The sequence below is a fragment of the Triticum urartu genome, chromosome 2A (genome assembly GCF_056163025.1).
Source record: "Triticum urartu cultivar PI428250 chromosome 2A, HENAU_Tu73, whole genome shotgun sequence".
In the NCBI taxonomy this organism is placed as follows: Eukaryota; Viridiplantae; Streptophyta; class Magnoliopsida; order Poales; family Poaceae; genus Triticum; species Triticum urartu.
This window is the reverse complement of record NC_141874.1, coordinates 516,478,683-516,494,391: the sequence shown is the minus strand read 5'-3', so window position 1 is coordinate 516,494,391 and position 15,709 is coordinate 516,478,683. Positions and strand designations below refer to the sequence as shown.

General features: G+C 48.2%; 1 protein-coding gene across 1 annotated transcript; it reads right to left on the bottom strand.

Annotated features, from left to right (window-relative positions):
* Positions 1 to 10,628: 10,628 nt before the first annotated feature.
* On the bottom strand, positions 10,629 to 12,026 carry LOC125538375 (uncharacterized). The gene has a single exon (XM_087544216.1). The coding sequence runs from the start codon at positions 11,939 to 11,941 to the stop codon at positions 10,865 to 10,867; it is 1,077 nt and encodes a 358-aa protein (XP_087400342.1). The 5' UTR covers positions 11,942 to 12,026; the 3' UTR covers positions 10,629 to 10,864.
* Positions 12,027 to 15,709: the final 3,683 nt, after the last annotated feature.

Genomic DNA, 15,709 nt, shown 5'->3' with positions numbered 1-15,709 from the left:
ATGGATGCGGGTGACTGCGGCTATGGTCGGCACAGTAGTTTATATAGGAATGGTGGGCGGCGGAGGGACGGATGTGTGGCGCCTGAGTATCCACCTCAGCAACCGCGTATCATTAATGTGGGCGGCACAAGGACGGACGGCACTTGTGTCGTTTGAAGGCGGAGCAATCGCATGCATCGGGAAGCGGGGTGGGCGGCGCTGACCATTTTGGGCGAAAAGCACGCGCGGGCGAGGGAGGCCGTCTTGGTGGGCCAGGGCAGTCAGACTCATGCTTGGCAGCGGATCGGTCCAGCAGCCGGACATGCTGGCCCACCAGCTACCTCGCCGAGCTGAGCGACGACAATCAGATGATGGACATAGTTTCCGACCAGGAGCTGCCGCCACTGTCCAAGCCGATTCATGCCGTGTTCACCATAGAGTAGGTGCGGCCGCACTTCGACGCCCTAATGGTGGAAGAGCTACCAGCGCAGGACGACCTGTGCTGCAACCTCCGTCTCCTCAACGAGCACCGGTGAACAAGCGAACAACAATGCCGTCGCAGACATGTGGCCCTATGATCCTGGCTTCCCGAATGAGCAGCGGGCACTGTATCAGACCATCCGTAGGGCCCTCAAGGCCCTCTCTGTCGTCCTTCGAGTTGTTGCGCTCGCCGTGGCGCCGTCGTCTCGCGTTGTCAACATGGTCAACGGACATGAGGATGAGGAGATGACTTTACTTGAAGAGGATGACAGTGGGGACCCACCAGGGCCATAGCCGCACGTACGCAAGTGCCTCCTTATTAGTATATAAAACAATATATTTTTTGCTTCCTCCTGGTTTCCTGACATCAGGGGCCCACACCATTGTCAACCTATGTAGTCAATAAACGAGAGAATTGCACAAGAAGCGGCCGACAGCTGGGACCAAGCAGCTCCAGCAGTATTTGTGTTTTTGAGGTGTGAGCACTGCAGAGTTTTTCTTGAGCGATGTTTAGCCCAGATATTAATTTTTCTCCTCTGAACAACAATGAAAACATCACTGTAGCTATTAACTGGGCGGGCTGGGGCCCGTCTAGCCTAGGCCAGATATCCAGCCCAGATATTAATTTTTTTTCAAGCTGAAAATGGCTAGCCCAGCTACACTTTTTTTAGGAATACACAGGCAAGGTCAAGTTGTTATTCTCCGCCCCGCTGGGCTGCAAATCTTTCCTAGGAGGGATGCATTAGGCTTAACAAGAAAATTGGCTTTAAGAAATAATGAATAGGATGTAATTATAAAAACTGGGCAGTAACTATAAAAAATGCACCAACCACGTAATTACTTTATAAAATATTATTTTTGGATATTAAAAATATTTAATTCCATTAATTGTTGCGAGAGCAATGTTTCGTTGGATTTTTACATAATATAAATTTATATTGAAATTGTATTTAATCTGACTAGAAATTTCGGGATAAAAATATTTCGGATCCCATCAAAATGTGGGAAATTTTATTGAATTCTGTTTTGAACGGTTGGTTGAAATGGGCTTTACTTTTAACAAACTGTAAATGGGCTGTAGTAAATTCCATTAGAATTCAAAAATTGGCTGCACATTCTTACAAATCTCAAATGGGCTATAAGTTCTCTGCCACACACTTGTGGCCTTACTAAGTTGACGCGTCCCCTAAAAAAGAGAGTTGACGCGTATGCAAGGCTTTGTCAACTTAGAGTCAACACACGCTTCTAGCAGCAGTGGCCGTTGGATGTCCATCCAACGGATGCCGTGCTTCTTCTTCAATCTCGGATATTCTAGCTTCACCCGCCCAAAAAATGATTTCTCCCCCTGACATTTGGGGCGCACCATTTCGGAAGCTGGCCTGTGGGCCTACTAAGGTGACGCGTACCAAGGGCTTTGCCAACTTAGTCAATATAAACGATTCTAGCTGCAGTGACCGTACGATGTCCATCCAACATCCGTCGTGCTTCTTCAACCTCTGCTCTTCTTGATCCAGCCGCCCAAAGCAGCGCCGTTCATGTCGCCTGCTCCTGCTTCCCGTGGCCGACTGTGCTGCCGCGCAGGCCTCACCGCCCCCTACTACTCCCACCGCTGGCCAGGGCATCCCTTCACTCACCCACACCACCTGTTATTCTGCGGCGACGACAGCCTCACACCGCAGCCGAACCAGTGAACCCTCATACTCCTCTCCGCGTGGGCATCCACTGTCGCGTCTTCCCCGGCTCCGCATCGTCCCCTTCCTAGACCTCGCCGTCGTCCACCGCCCTGGTGCTCTCGGCGCGGTGTGGTCAACACGGTCAAGGAACGACTTCCATCGGAAGAGTACTGTACGTGGAAAGGCTGATAGCTGGGTCCACGGCAGCCGCAAGGAAGTGCCTCCTTATTACGCGGAAAATAATTATTCCTCCACCTGACAGCGGGGACCCACCGGACGGGCCACCGTATTTGGCGAAAAAAACGTTTCCCCTGACTGCTGGGACCCACCGGATAGGCCACGTATTTCGTGAAAAAAACTTTCCCCCCGCTGTCAGCTCGGACCCACCGGAGGTGCCTCCTTATTATGCATAAAAAAATGAATACTCCCCCTGCTAGTTGGGACCCACCTTGGTGGGAGGCTGACTTGTGGGCCTACTAAGTTGACGGGGACGGAGTGCTTTGTCAACTTAGTCAATATGAACGATTCTAGCTCCAGTGATCGTATGATGTCCATCCAACAGTCGTAGTGCTTCTTCAACCTCTGGTCTTGTTGCTCCAGCCGCCCAAAGCAGCGCCGGTCGTGCCGCATGCTCCTGCCTCCCGTGGCCGGCCGTGCTGCCCCGGAGGCCTCACCGCCCCTACTATTCCCACTGTTGGCCAGGCCATCCATCTACTCACCCACACCCCGTGTTATTCTACGGCGACGGCAGCCTCACACCGCAGCGAACCAGTGAACCGTCGTACTCCTCTACGCGTGGGCATCCACTGCCGCATCTTCCCCGGCTCCACGTCGTCCCCTTTCTAGGCCTCGCCGTCGTCCACCGCCCTGGTGCTCTCGGCGCGGCGTGGTCAACGTGGTCAAGGAACGGCTTCCATCGGACGTGGATTGTACATGGAGAGGTTAACAGCTGGGTCCACGGCCGCGGCAAGGAAGTGCCTCCTTATTACGCGCAAAATAATTATTCCTCCACCTGACAGCGGGGACCCACCGGACGGGCCACCGTATTTTGTGAAAAAAATGTTTCCCCCTGACTGCTGGGACCCACCAGCTACATCTTCGCACGCAGAAAGTGCGTCCGGGCAAAAACAAAAAAACGATTCGTCCCCCTGACTACTGGGACCCACCAGCTACATCTTCGCAGGCAAGGAAGTGCCTGACAGTCGGTACCCACCTGGTCGAAGCATACGTAGCGTTGTCATTCTGGTCGTGAACGTGTATGTACATAATGGTCGATGTAGAGGCGCGCACGTGTCGTAGTAGAGGCGTGCATGTAGCATGTACATGTACGTACAGCGGCCAGTGTGCAAGAAAGAAAATACGGCCACGTACGTACATATGGGAAGGGTCTCGAATGCCTACTCGCGCATACGTACGGCCAGGGCTCGACATGGCTAGGTCGGAACGGAGAAACAGCGTCGTCGTCGTGTTCATGGGGAGCCAACCGGCTGGGTCGGAACGGAATGCGTCGTCGTGTTCATCGGGAGGGCTTGGATGGAACAGCCGATGGAAATGAGGCCTGGCGTACCGCAGAACAGATGAAACGGCCTTGTGTTCGACCGGCCACGTTCGAAACGGGATCCTGTTCATCGGGAGGGGTCTGGCGTACCGCAAAATGGAGGAAACTGACCTCCTACAGTCGAAACAGGGGTCCTGTTGATCGGGAGGGGTGTGGCGTACCGCAAAATGGAGAAAACGGACTTGTGTTGGAGCGCTACGGTCGAAACGGGGGTCCTGTTCATCGGGAGGGGTGTGGCGTACCGCAAAACGGGACTCCATGGGATACTGTTCATCTCCACCATCGACCCCCTTCCAACCTCCACGGGCTACTGTTCATCCACCATCGACCTCCTCCAGCCTCCACCTGTGACTGTTCATCCAGCCTCCACCGCGCGCTACTCCACCGGATACTGTTCAACCAGCCCTCTCCACGGGCTCCTGTTCAACCACCCCTCCACGGGCTACTGTAAATCCAGCCCTCCATCATCTACTGTTCATCCTGCCCTCCACGGGGTGGTCCTGTTCATCCTGCCCTCCACGGGGTCCTGTTCATCCAGCCCCAACCAGCTCGATCGATCGGGGTCCTGTTCATCCAGAGGCAACACCACGGGGTCCTATTCATCCACCCCCACCGGGAACTGTTCATCCAACCCCCCCCCCCCCAGCACGCTCACTGTTCATCTAGAGGCAGCATCCATCGGCTTCAGTTAGCAGCAGTAGCAAAGGAATCGCTCGATCGGGTTCAGTTAACAGCCATCGATCGATCGATCGGGTTCAGTAACGCATAGCCTGCAGTGCAATCGCTCGGGTTCAGTTAGAGCCCAACGCCTCGCTCGGGTTCAGTTAGAGCCCAACGCCTCGCTCGAGTTTAGTTAGAGCCCAACGCCTCGCACCCACGCGCATGCGTGTACGAGAGGAACACGCATCGCTCGGCCCCGACCACCGACCGTAACCGGGAACACCCCGATATTTTCCTCGCCCTCGCTTCTACCATGGTTTTTTTCCGTCATGGACGGCCCAAAGAATGTCATGCGGCTGCGTCTCCGGCCCGCCCAGGACGAAGAGCCCATTTTCTGTCATGATTTTTTGTCATAGAAGTAGGACCCCACCACATCTATGATGATACCGGGTTTTGTCACAATTATCATCATAGAAGTGTCATAAGTATGACAGAAAAAAATTCATTCGGCCCAAAATGTCACGGATGTGTCTTTTTTTTGTAGTGTTGGCTGGACACGTAGTCCTTCACTCGGCCACCTCGCACATCCTCACTCGACTGCCCCGCGCAGCGCCATTCCGTTGTGCACGTCATCACCACGCAGACGTCCTACACGTCGCCACTCGGTTGTGCACATCTTCACCACTTGGCCGCCCCGCACGTCGTCACTCTATTGTACACATCCGTGCCCCTCGGCCGCTCCGCGCGTCACCACTTGGCTGGATATGTAGTCCTACATTTGACCACCTCACACGTCATCACCACTCGGCCGCCCCGCGCATCGCCACTGGTTGTGCACGTCTTCATCACTCGGCCGCCCCGCGTGTTGCCACTCAGTTGTGCATGTCTCCTTCACTCGATCACCTCGCACATCATCACCACTCGGTCGCCCCGCGCGTCGCCACTCGGTTGTGCATGTCTTCACCACTCAGTTGTGCACGTCTTCATCATTCGACCACCTCGCACATCATGACTCGGCTGCCCCGCGCGTCGCCACTCGGTTGGGCATGTCTTCACCACTCGGGCGCTCTGCGCGTCATCACTCGCTTGTACACATAATCGCCCCTCGGCCGCCTCGCGCGTCACCATCAGTTAGACATGTCTTTACCTCTACACCCCCAACATGAGAACGACTAAGTTACTCATATGATCAAACCTCATATCACACTTTGTAGCAAGCTTACCTCTTTCAAACATCACTCTGGGGCTACGCGCAGCCATTGGCCATGCCGCCCTCAGGGGTTACGCCCATTCGACTAACCCATTGATCACATCAAGAATATCTTTCTGACCATACATGCTTGTTCCGCCGAAAATCTATAAGGGTAGTACTGTCCACTCGGATGATCACCCAAATCATTACCTGAAGTCATCTTTAGGACTGCAAAAGGGTGAAAACGACACTCCTCTATGGATACACTTGGCCCTTATCCTAGGCTCCAAGGTGTCAGTTTCACAAACTTGGACTTAGAGATGGCATGTGCTGGTGTTCCCCCGGGATAATGATTGGCCTCTCTCCGGAGAGTCGGCCCACACACTAGCCTCGCCACTCGGGTTTAATGGCACATCCAGGTCAGACCACTAGTCTATCTCCTCCGGGAGACATATGAGTGCCACCAACTTTTTCCTTGCAGTCAACATACCCCGATCAGTCAGGAAGCACGTCCACTCGGACAAATACCCCTTTCATGCAAAAGGGTGAAAACAAAGATCCTCTACGGATACAATGTACTCTTACAAATACCCCTTTCACGCAAAATCTAACAGTCAATATAAGAAGTACTACTGGAATGATTACTCCCTGGAGTGTCCAGCTTTTTTCTACAGTCGGCAGTTTCAAAGCCGAATTCATTCACCGTGCGAGAGCATGAAGATTCACCTGCTTGACCGAGTTCCAGGCTGAATTTATTCCATGCCGAGTGCACGAAGATTAGTCCGACTGACTCAACTCCAGGCTGAGCTTACTTACCATGTCAAGTGCCTGAAGATGCATCCGATTGACTCAATTTCAGACTAAAAGATATTTACCGTGTCGACTGCGTGGAGGTTTACCAGGAGACTTAAACCCTCTGGCCGACTCATCTTGTCCGACAGAGGCTCGGGGACTACACCCAGTGGGTGCACTCAGCGTGCCCCCACTGGAAGAGAACTCATAAAGAAACATTTTGCTCAAGTCCAGCATCAACATTCAAGTACAACAAACCCTAAAGACTCCAACCGACTATCAACAATCAGTCGGAGTCTCGGGGACTACACCATATGGGTGCACTGATCGCGCACCCTTAGAACAAAATTCCGAGTAATCTGTTACTCGATGCAAGACCGGCTCCAGATCACTCAAGTACTACTCGACTTCTAAGTTGAAGAGAAGCAAGCTAGACCAATATCAGATCCTCAAGTACTACTCAACCTCGACTCGGAGAGGAACAAGTCCAATCAGTACCAGCTAAGAAGATTTTCTCTCTCAGACCCCCGCCGACTGCCCACAGTCGACGGCGGTCTCGGGGACTACACCCAGTGGGTGCACTCAGCATGCCCCCACTGGAGTAATCTCCACTCGTTATGGCCAGACCAGTCTGAGTGACGAACAACAAACAAACAAGTTATAAGGCTCCCGTCGGCTACCAAAAAAATTGCTATAAGGTGAGTTTAATGCTCCTCCGTGGACCTCTTTTGAGCCTTTTTCTAGGACTCAAAGCGTGAAACTCATAAGTTTGGATCTAGAACCGACTCGTATTAACGTTCCTCCGGGATAAGAATGGCATCTTTCCGACAGAATAGTCCATGCGTCAGTCTTGTTGCCCGGATTTAATGACACATCCATACTCTGATCACAAGTTAACCTCTCCGAGAGATGATCGAATGTCACCAAGTTGCTCCTTGCGGGCACTTACCCCAGATCAGTCGGGAAGCACAGTACCAGAATCCATTGAGATTTTGTTCAAACCTTGGTTGTCTGAAAGCACGATGATGGGTACCGAGTATTTCCATAATCACTCGGGCCAAATTGTCTCTTTCACAAACTCGTTCTACAAAATTGCAATCGATTCGGGGGCTAATGTTGGGGATACACATAACAGGTAGGCCCATGAAGGGTCGAAATATCATAAAGCATGAGGTCCACACAGCATGTGGGTCCAGATAAATTTCATACAGACATACTATCCATTCGGATGACCATCAAGTCACTCGGACGACAATAACCACTCGGAGCATAGCACTCCACTCGACCAACTCATTCCACTCGGAGCATCTGATCTCACTCGGATATGCGAAGACTAGCAGTCGACAAGGCACTCGAAGCATCATCTTAGTAGTAGGCTGAGTTATGGCATTAACGCCCCCACTTTGTAACATAGGAGGTGAGGGGGTGGCGCACTCTATATAAGCCACCCCCACCACTAGACTAGGGGGCTCTTTTCTTCCACCTCTCTCTCTTTCTAACCATTAGTCTCAGGACATAGCTCAGGCATGGAGATCCGCTCTCCCCTCTCTCTCACACACATATATTGTAATGTCCGGATACACACTCCGATAAAGCAAAGCCTCTCCGGAGCACGAGACGTAGGATTGTTATCTCCACCGTGAGAGGCCCGAACTCGCTAAAACCATCATGTCACCCATATGCATCTCGATAGATCATGCTCCTTTACCCTATCCCTTATTATTGTCGGAATCGTTCCCACGACAATCAGTCTTTCTTTCATACCGGTGCTACACATGATCTGTCTTTCTTTCATACCGGTGTCGCGCATGATCCTTCTTTCTTTTATACCGGTGCGATCCGGATTGAAAATGAGCACCTCGGCAAAATCAAGATGGAAGACAAAAAAACTATAACCACACATGCACGTCTCGCTAAAACCTCATGGGAAAAAGCATATTTATCTTCTTATGTAGAGATAGACACTTTAATTAACAACATTCAAACGTATTCTGATTGTGTGAGCATTCAAGCCACCATCAATGAGGGTAGAAAGGAGGATAAGTGGCAACACAGATGGGTTTCCATGTGTTGAAATAAAAAATGTGGATGTATTCGAGTCAGGAGTCGTGGTTATTAGGTTATGGAATTGTGTGGTGATTTTTTATCAAGTTCCAACGCACAGGCTCTTTTGCTAGTATAGTAATAAAACAGAAGAAATAGGGACAAAAAGAGAGGTCCCCAACGATCGATCTCAGGTGGCTATGATGGTGGCTGGTGTTTCTAGCAACTACGCTAAGGCTGGGTTCGCGTTAGGATAGGAGACGCGACCAACTTGAGGGAGAACACTCGGGTTTTTCTGTTTTCCCCTTCTTTTTTCTTTCTTGTTTGGTTTTCTTATTTCTTCTTCAGGTTTTTTCGTCATTATACTTCAGTTTTTCTTTCGGTTCCTATTTGTTTCTTTCATGCTTTTATTAGTTTTTCTTTTCTTTCTCCTTCTTCGTTTTTTGTCTTCTTTCTTGGTTTTCAATGTTTTTGGTTTTTATTTGTTTCTCTATTGGTTTACATAGTCTTTCAATTCTTTTTTACATTTGTTTCTTAGGTTTTATTTTTATAATTTTTTTCTTTGATTTTATTTTTTATTTTCATTTATTTTTCGTTTTCTTTCTTTTTTGGTTTTCATTCTACATTTTTCGTATACGTCAAGAACATTTTCTAATACACATTTAAAATTTATAAATACAAGATTAATATTTTTAAAATACATGGTAAAAAAATTCTATAGACATTAATTTTTTGGAAATTCTTGATTAACATTTTTCAAATACAAGTTTAACATTTTTTAATACATGGTCAACATCTTTTCTATACACATTTCCAAATTTTTGATCAACATTTTTTAAATACTCGGTCAATATTTTCTAAAATGTTTAATTAAAAAATTTATATACATGATTACAAAATTCTTCAGTTTTTTAAATATATGGTCAACATTTTTTCAATACACATTTAACATTTTCAAATGCTTAATTATCATTTTTCAAATACTTATTCAACATTCTTTTAAATGCTTGAACATTTTTATATACATGGTAAACAAATTTCATCATTTTTAATATATGATCAACATTTTCTATACACATTTAACATTTTCAAAATGCTTGATTAATATTTTTTCAAATACTTGTTCAACATTTTCTGAAATTCTTGATTAACATTTTTTCTATTCATGATCAAAACATTTCATCATTTTTCTAAAACATGCTCAACGCTTCTTCTATACACATTTAACTTTTTTCAAATGCTTGATTAACATTTTTCAGATACTTATTCAAACGTTTTTCAAATGATTGATTAACATTTTTCAAATACATAATAAAAATTTTCATACATTTTTTGTATACATGATAAATATTTTCTACATATGCATTTAATATTTCAAATGCTTGTTCAACATTTTTAATGTTTTTTATAGATTATTTTGTAATATTTATTTAGAATTTTAAAGTATAAACAAAAGTAAAAAATAAAGCAAAAAAGAAAACATAATACGTAAGAAAATAGTAAAAGGAGGTTGTAGCCTCCCGCGCGGCTGGGCCGGCCCATCTGGAGCTTCCCCGACGCAATGCTTGCCTTCTGTCTTGCTTACAATGAGACATACGTGCGCCTGTCCCTACTCGGCTCATGTCTCCACCCCTGCCGTTTTTCATCGGTGGACACAAATTATGAGGATAATTTCTTCTATTGATATTACATACCTTCTGTAGTTCTAATATTGATGGTGGTGTCAGTAGAGGATTCTTTGGCGGTTCATTATTCTGAAGGTATGTTGTGTTATTCCATCTAGGAACAACACGGTACCATAGTGAGTACAGAACTTACCTATTGATTTCTTTAATACCGACACCTCCATCAGCGAGTTGTTCTCTTTGGTATTTTTCATTTCACTTAACAATGCAAAACATTAAGACGTGGGACATGAGCGTCTCGTCCCTGTCTAGACCAACAACTAACAAAAGGACTGCGCTCGTCTAATAGAGACCATACGTGGGCCATGCTATTGTCCCAAAACGAAGAGCACACTGTGTAATACAAAGAAGAATACAACCTAACGCATGAATCTATAGGAAGATGAATTGCGCATATTTCAGTAGCATATAGGCCCGGGGCCAAAACGAATACGCACATCTTAAAACACAAAAATATTAAAAGCGAAGCTCGTCTAAAGAGATTGCACTATACAAGATCAGTGTGTAGTTCAAAAAAGGCACACTAAAGCTAGGATGTACACGCATGGTGATACTAACACCGAATATAATGGAATTGACATCATTAATTATAAAACATATAAACAATTTAGAGTAAACTATAAGAAAAATTGAAGTCACGCCTATAAGTTACATCCCGTGGTGCATAACCACCGATCAATCTAGAATTTTGATTTGTCACCTCATGTCTACAACCTGTGAGGCATCTAATCTACACAAACTATGGATTGCTAATTCTCACTTGACTAAGTATTTTCATATTCGATTGTGACTCCAAAAATTCTCAGCCCATAGCCACCTTTGAATTGTACACGGGTACGAGGATGATCATCGGCCGGTGGATTATGACCTGCGGCATTACTGGCACTACGAATACTGGAGCCGCCTGATACACCGGATTACGCTGCTCTGCTGGTCGGAACGCCGCCGTGTGGGGTGGTGTATGTTGGGTAGCTCTGGCTGCTGATGTCGACGTGGTGGTGATCAAAGAAGTCGTGTCATCTGTCGAGTCTGCCGTCAACAAAGGCGACGACGCTATCCGCCATGCGAGAGCGGGGGCGAGCGGCGGCTTGGAGGGTGTCGTGCCAGCCGTCGACGTCTTGCACAACGGATTCGGCGACGTCGTGATCCGCGGCACGAGAGAGGGAGCGGGAGCGGCCAGGCCCTGGGAGGGCCGCCCGTCGACGTCGGCCGGCTTCGCCGGCAACAGAGCTGGCGACGTCGCGCTACGCCGCATGGGAGCTGGTTTCCCGAGGGCCTGGGAGGTCAGCGACGGGGCGGCGGCGGCGTCACGGAACAGGTAGACTCGGAACCGGCGCGTGTTCTTGTCGTTGAACAGCCGGGCCTGAAGGTCCCGGTAGAGCAAGATGTCCAGCATGTCGCGCAGGTCCTCGTCCGTGTCCACGTCGCAGAGCGAGTCCAGCCCCTCGCCGGAGTAGCAGTACTTGACGGAGAAGTTGGAGAAGCCCGCGCGCGCCGCCAGCTGGTCGCGGAAGCCCCTCGTCGAGACGGACGAAAGGACGTTGAGGAGCAGGTGCTCGCCGCCGACGTACCTCGGCGGGCGACTCTCGGCGCGCTCGATCCTCCCGCCGTAGCTAACTATCAGCTTCACGCGGCGCTGCTGGTCGGCTACCATGCTCGGTGCGCGGCGCTGCTGGTCAGTTGCCATGCTCGGTGCGCGGTGTCGCCAATCTTCTCGCGAACGGGATTCCGATGATCCAATGGTTGGAGGTAGACTGGAGGGGGGCGTAGTATGGTGCACGGGGAAAGCCGCGCTACTTATATAGGTTGAGCTTTGGCCCCTTCGAGCGAGAGCCGGACCCGGACTCGCGACCGAACGAGATACTATGTCAAAACCCATACGCTGGGCGACGCGCGCGCGCGATCCAGCGCTCGCGAGCGGCCGCACCCGAGCCGTCCGTTCGCAACACGTATTAGTGGGACCCTTTCTTCGGCGAGCGTGGCCGGCGTAGTCCGGCGACGACGGGCCAAGGGGACGGGGTGCGAGCCGGCGGTAGACGGGCACCACATCGACAGGCGAAGGGCGCGCGCACGTGAGGACAGATGGGGACAGGAGAAGCTGGTCAACGGCCTGAGGATGGCGAACGTCAGCGAGGCGGACTGCTACGTCTCCGGGGGGAAGGAGGTGAGTCTATGATGCAGCCCATCCCTCCTATTTTTTCCTCCACAGCGAAACGTGCGTAGATTTGGTCGCCGACGTGTCGTCGGCACCCACGGCGATGATAGGGATAGGGATAAGGGGCTGGGGGTTGCCGGAATCGAATGGAATTTGTGAGCCAAATTCAAATTCCGGCAGCCAATCGACAGATAGAGGGCCATCGAGATGAATCGAGAGAGAAATTGATGCCCAATTGTATGAGCGAACAAAAATCCACATCCCACCTGCATTTCCACGGCGATAATGGGCTGCTCAGTGTGGGGGGCGTTTTTGCCTCTGTCCTAATCCTTGGATTAGAGGTGCATCAGCCCATAGTCATGGCTAGGAGGGAGGAAGTGCATATCCGTGGTGGGCAATAATTTCCGTCAGATCTCAGGGATGTAGGCAATAATACCGTTTTTAGGCAAAACAACAGTGGATAGCAGATATAAGGTCCATTTTCAGGGTGGATTTTAAGGCTTTTAGGGAAGTGTTTTTATGCAGGCAAAACAAATGAGTTTACAAGCAGCAATAGTGCATATTTAGGCAAATAGCAGATATGAAATCAGACTGTGTAAGTAGGGGCATGAATTACGGCCTCCATGCTTGCCTATATCCCTGGGAGAAAAACACAAAGAGCACCCATCTCGTAGAAAAATAAGGTCATGTTCCCCACTCCCTAGGCAAACAGGATATGTTTTTAGGCAATACAGTAGGAAATAATATGCGTTATCTGCTAGGCAAATAGTAATATGTTTCTTTCTAGGCAATAGAATGTGCTTTTTGAGGCAATACAAGCTACAGAGGGTAGAGGAACAGTAGGCAAAAATTACTTAGTATACTGCATGACATAAAGTAGGAAAAAACACTTAACTTGTAGAGGAACAGTAGGCAAAAATTACTTAGTATAGTGCATTGCTTGGGTTTTTCCTTTCTAACGTTTTTTGAATGTGAAGTTGATTTGCAACATAAAGCCACCACACACTACCTGTGATAAGATATGTTGCCTACATCAGCATCATGTTTTGTCCCACTAACATATAAGCTATGCCACTTCTTTTTTCTCTTATGTGTGAATAGACATACTTTCAGAACGGCAACTTTGTCGGAAGTGATATAGACAAACTTCAACCGGGCGACAAAGAAGCTCAGCCAATGTGAATAAGTAAGTAAAAATACACAAAACAAAGATCTATCAAATGAAGCTCCGATTTTTCTTTTTACCTTTTTCTCCCTTTTTTCCATCATATATAACTGTGTGCGTGTCTCTACTGCTGCACGGCCCAGTTTTCTACTTTGATTTTTGCCTAATTATGTTCTCCGTACTTGCCTACATTTTATACCAACCGAAGAGAAACACACAGAGCACCTGCCATCTTCTAGGCATTAGAATATGTTTTTCCATGCAATATGGTGTTTTTTTCCGGGCAATATAATGTGTTTTTCTAGCTTTTTGATCTGTTACTGTAAGCAGGAGTTACAAATTGATCTCTCTAGAATATGTGGTAGCACAAGTCTGTATTATTCTGCAAATTCCCTCCTGGTATTCTTAGTGCTGTTAAAAAGTTAAGTTCAGTGAAAAGTTTGCTCTATTATCTCTGCTGGGATCTATTCCTACCTTTTTGCCTGAGATATATGTTGTCGTACAGATCTAGCGAAGGTTTCTTAGATGAAATCATGCAATAGTATGGCTGCTCTGGATTTTCTATCTTTTTTTGAATTCAATAGATGTGCAGATTTAGCAAAGTGCAGTACTTGAGCATAGCCACTTCTCTCTGAGAGAATAATGAGCATGTGTAAGTGTAGGGCTGGCCTTTTCATAGGGAGCAGCCTCAGTTTATCTTCAAGGAATTATTGTAGTTCCAGACATTATTGTGGGCATCTTTTCAACTGTAAGTTTTCAGATATTTTGTTTGTAGGCAGTTCTGGATGATACGTAGGCCTCTTAATTGTAGTTTCAAATATTATTGTAGGCATCTTTTGGATATGCGAGCATCTTTTCAACTCTAGTATTTCAGACATTTTTGTTTATACGCACGGAGTTGCCTACCAACCCACGTATAGTCACCGCACCAAACGATGAATCTTAGAGCATCTCAATACACTAAGTCGCCCAAAGCCTCAATCAACAAAAAACGGCTGCCAAAGCCCCTACACACAGTCGTCTCGCGCGACAACAAAGTCGGCTAAGCGGAGGGAACTAACTCGCCCCCCTACCACAGTAGTCCTACTGTGCCCCCGCCGCAAGTCTACTCTACCATGGCTCACACGCTAAAGCCGTTCAAACAACCCTACACACACAAAGTTGCTACACTAAAACGGCCAAAGTCGCCCTAAACCCGAAATCACTAGAAAAGAGCTGCCTAAGACCCTACACATAGTCGCCTTGGCCCGACTGCAAAGTCGCTTAATCGGGGGTACTAACTCGACCAAGCCCACATTCTAAAGTCGCTTACAATACCCCTAAAATTGCGACGCAGAGTCGCCTAACAACCAACACATAGTCGCCGTAATCCTAGAGTACCCCAATACATTAAGTTGCCCAAAGCCCCAAATCATTCAAAAAGAGCTGCCTACGCCCCTAGACGTAGTCGCCTTGGCCCGACTACAAAGTCGCCTAACTGGGGAACTAACTCGACCAAGCCCACATGCTAAAGTCACTTACAACACCCCTAAAATCGCGACACAATCGCCTACCAACCAACACATAGTCGCCACAATGCTAGAGTATCCCAATACACTAAGTCGCCCAAAGCCCCAAATCACTCAAAAGGAGATACCTAAGCCCCTACACATAGTCGCCTTGGCCCGACTACAAAGTCGCCTAATCGGGAAAACTAACTCGACCAAGCCACATGCTAAAGTCGCTTACAACACCCCTAAATTTGCGACACAGAGTCGCCTACCAACCAACACATAGTCGCCGCAATCCTAGAGTATCCCAATACATTAAGTCGCCCAAAGCCCCAAATCACTCAAAAAGAGATACCTAAGCCCCTACACGTAGTCGCCTTGGCCCGACTACAAAGTCGTCTAACCGGGGGAACTAACTCGACCAAGCCCACATGCTAAAGTCGCTTACAACATCCCTAAATTCGCGACACACAGTCGCGTACCAACCAACACATAGTTGCCGCAATCCTAGAGTATCTGAAAACACTAACTCGCCCAAGCCCAAGTCACACAAAAGAGTCGCCTAAGCCCTTACACATAGTCGCCTTTGCCCGACTACAAAATCGCCTAACCGGTGGACTAACTCGGCCAAGTCCACATGCTAAAGTCGCTTACAACACCCCTAAATTTGCGATACAGAGTCGCCTACCAACCAACTAGTCACCGCAATCCTTGAGTATCCCAATACACTAAGTCGCCCAAAGCCCCACATCACTCAAAAAGAGATACCTAAGCCCCTACATGTAGTCGTCTTGGCCCGACTACAAAGTCGCCTAACCGGAGCAACTAACTCGACCA

Coding starts and splice junctions, on each gene's coding strand:
- LOC125538375 (XM_087544216.1), bottom strand. CDS start 11,941: ATGGGTTTTGACATAGTATCTCGTTCGGTCGCGAGTCCGGGTCCGGCT.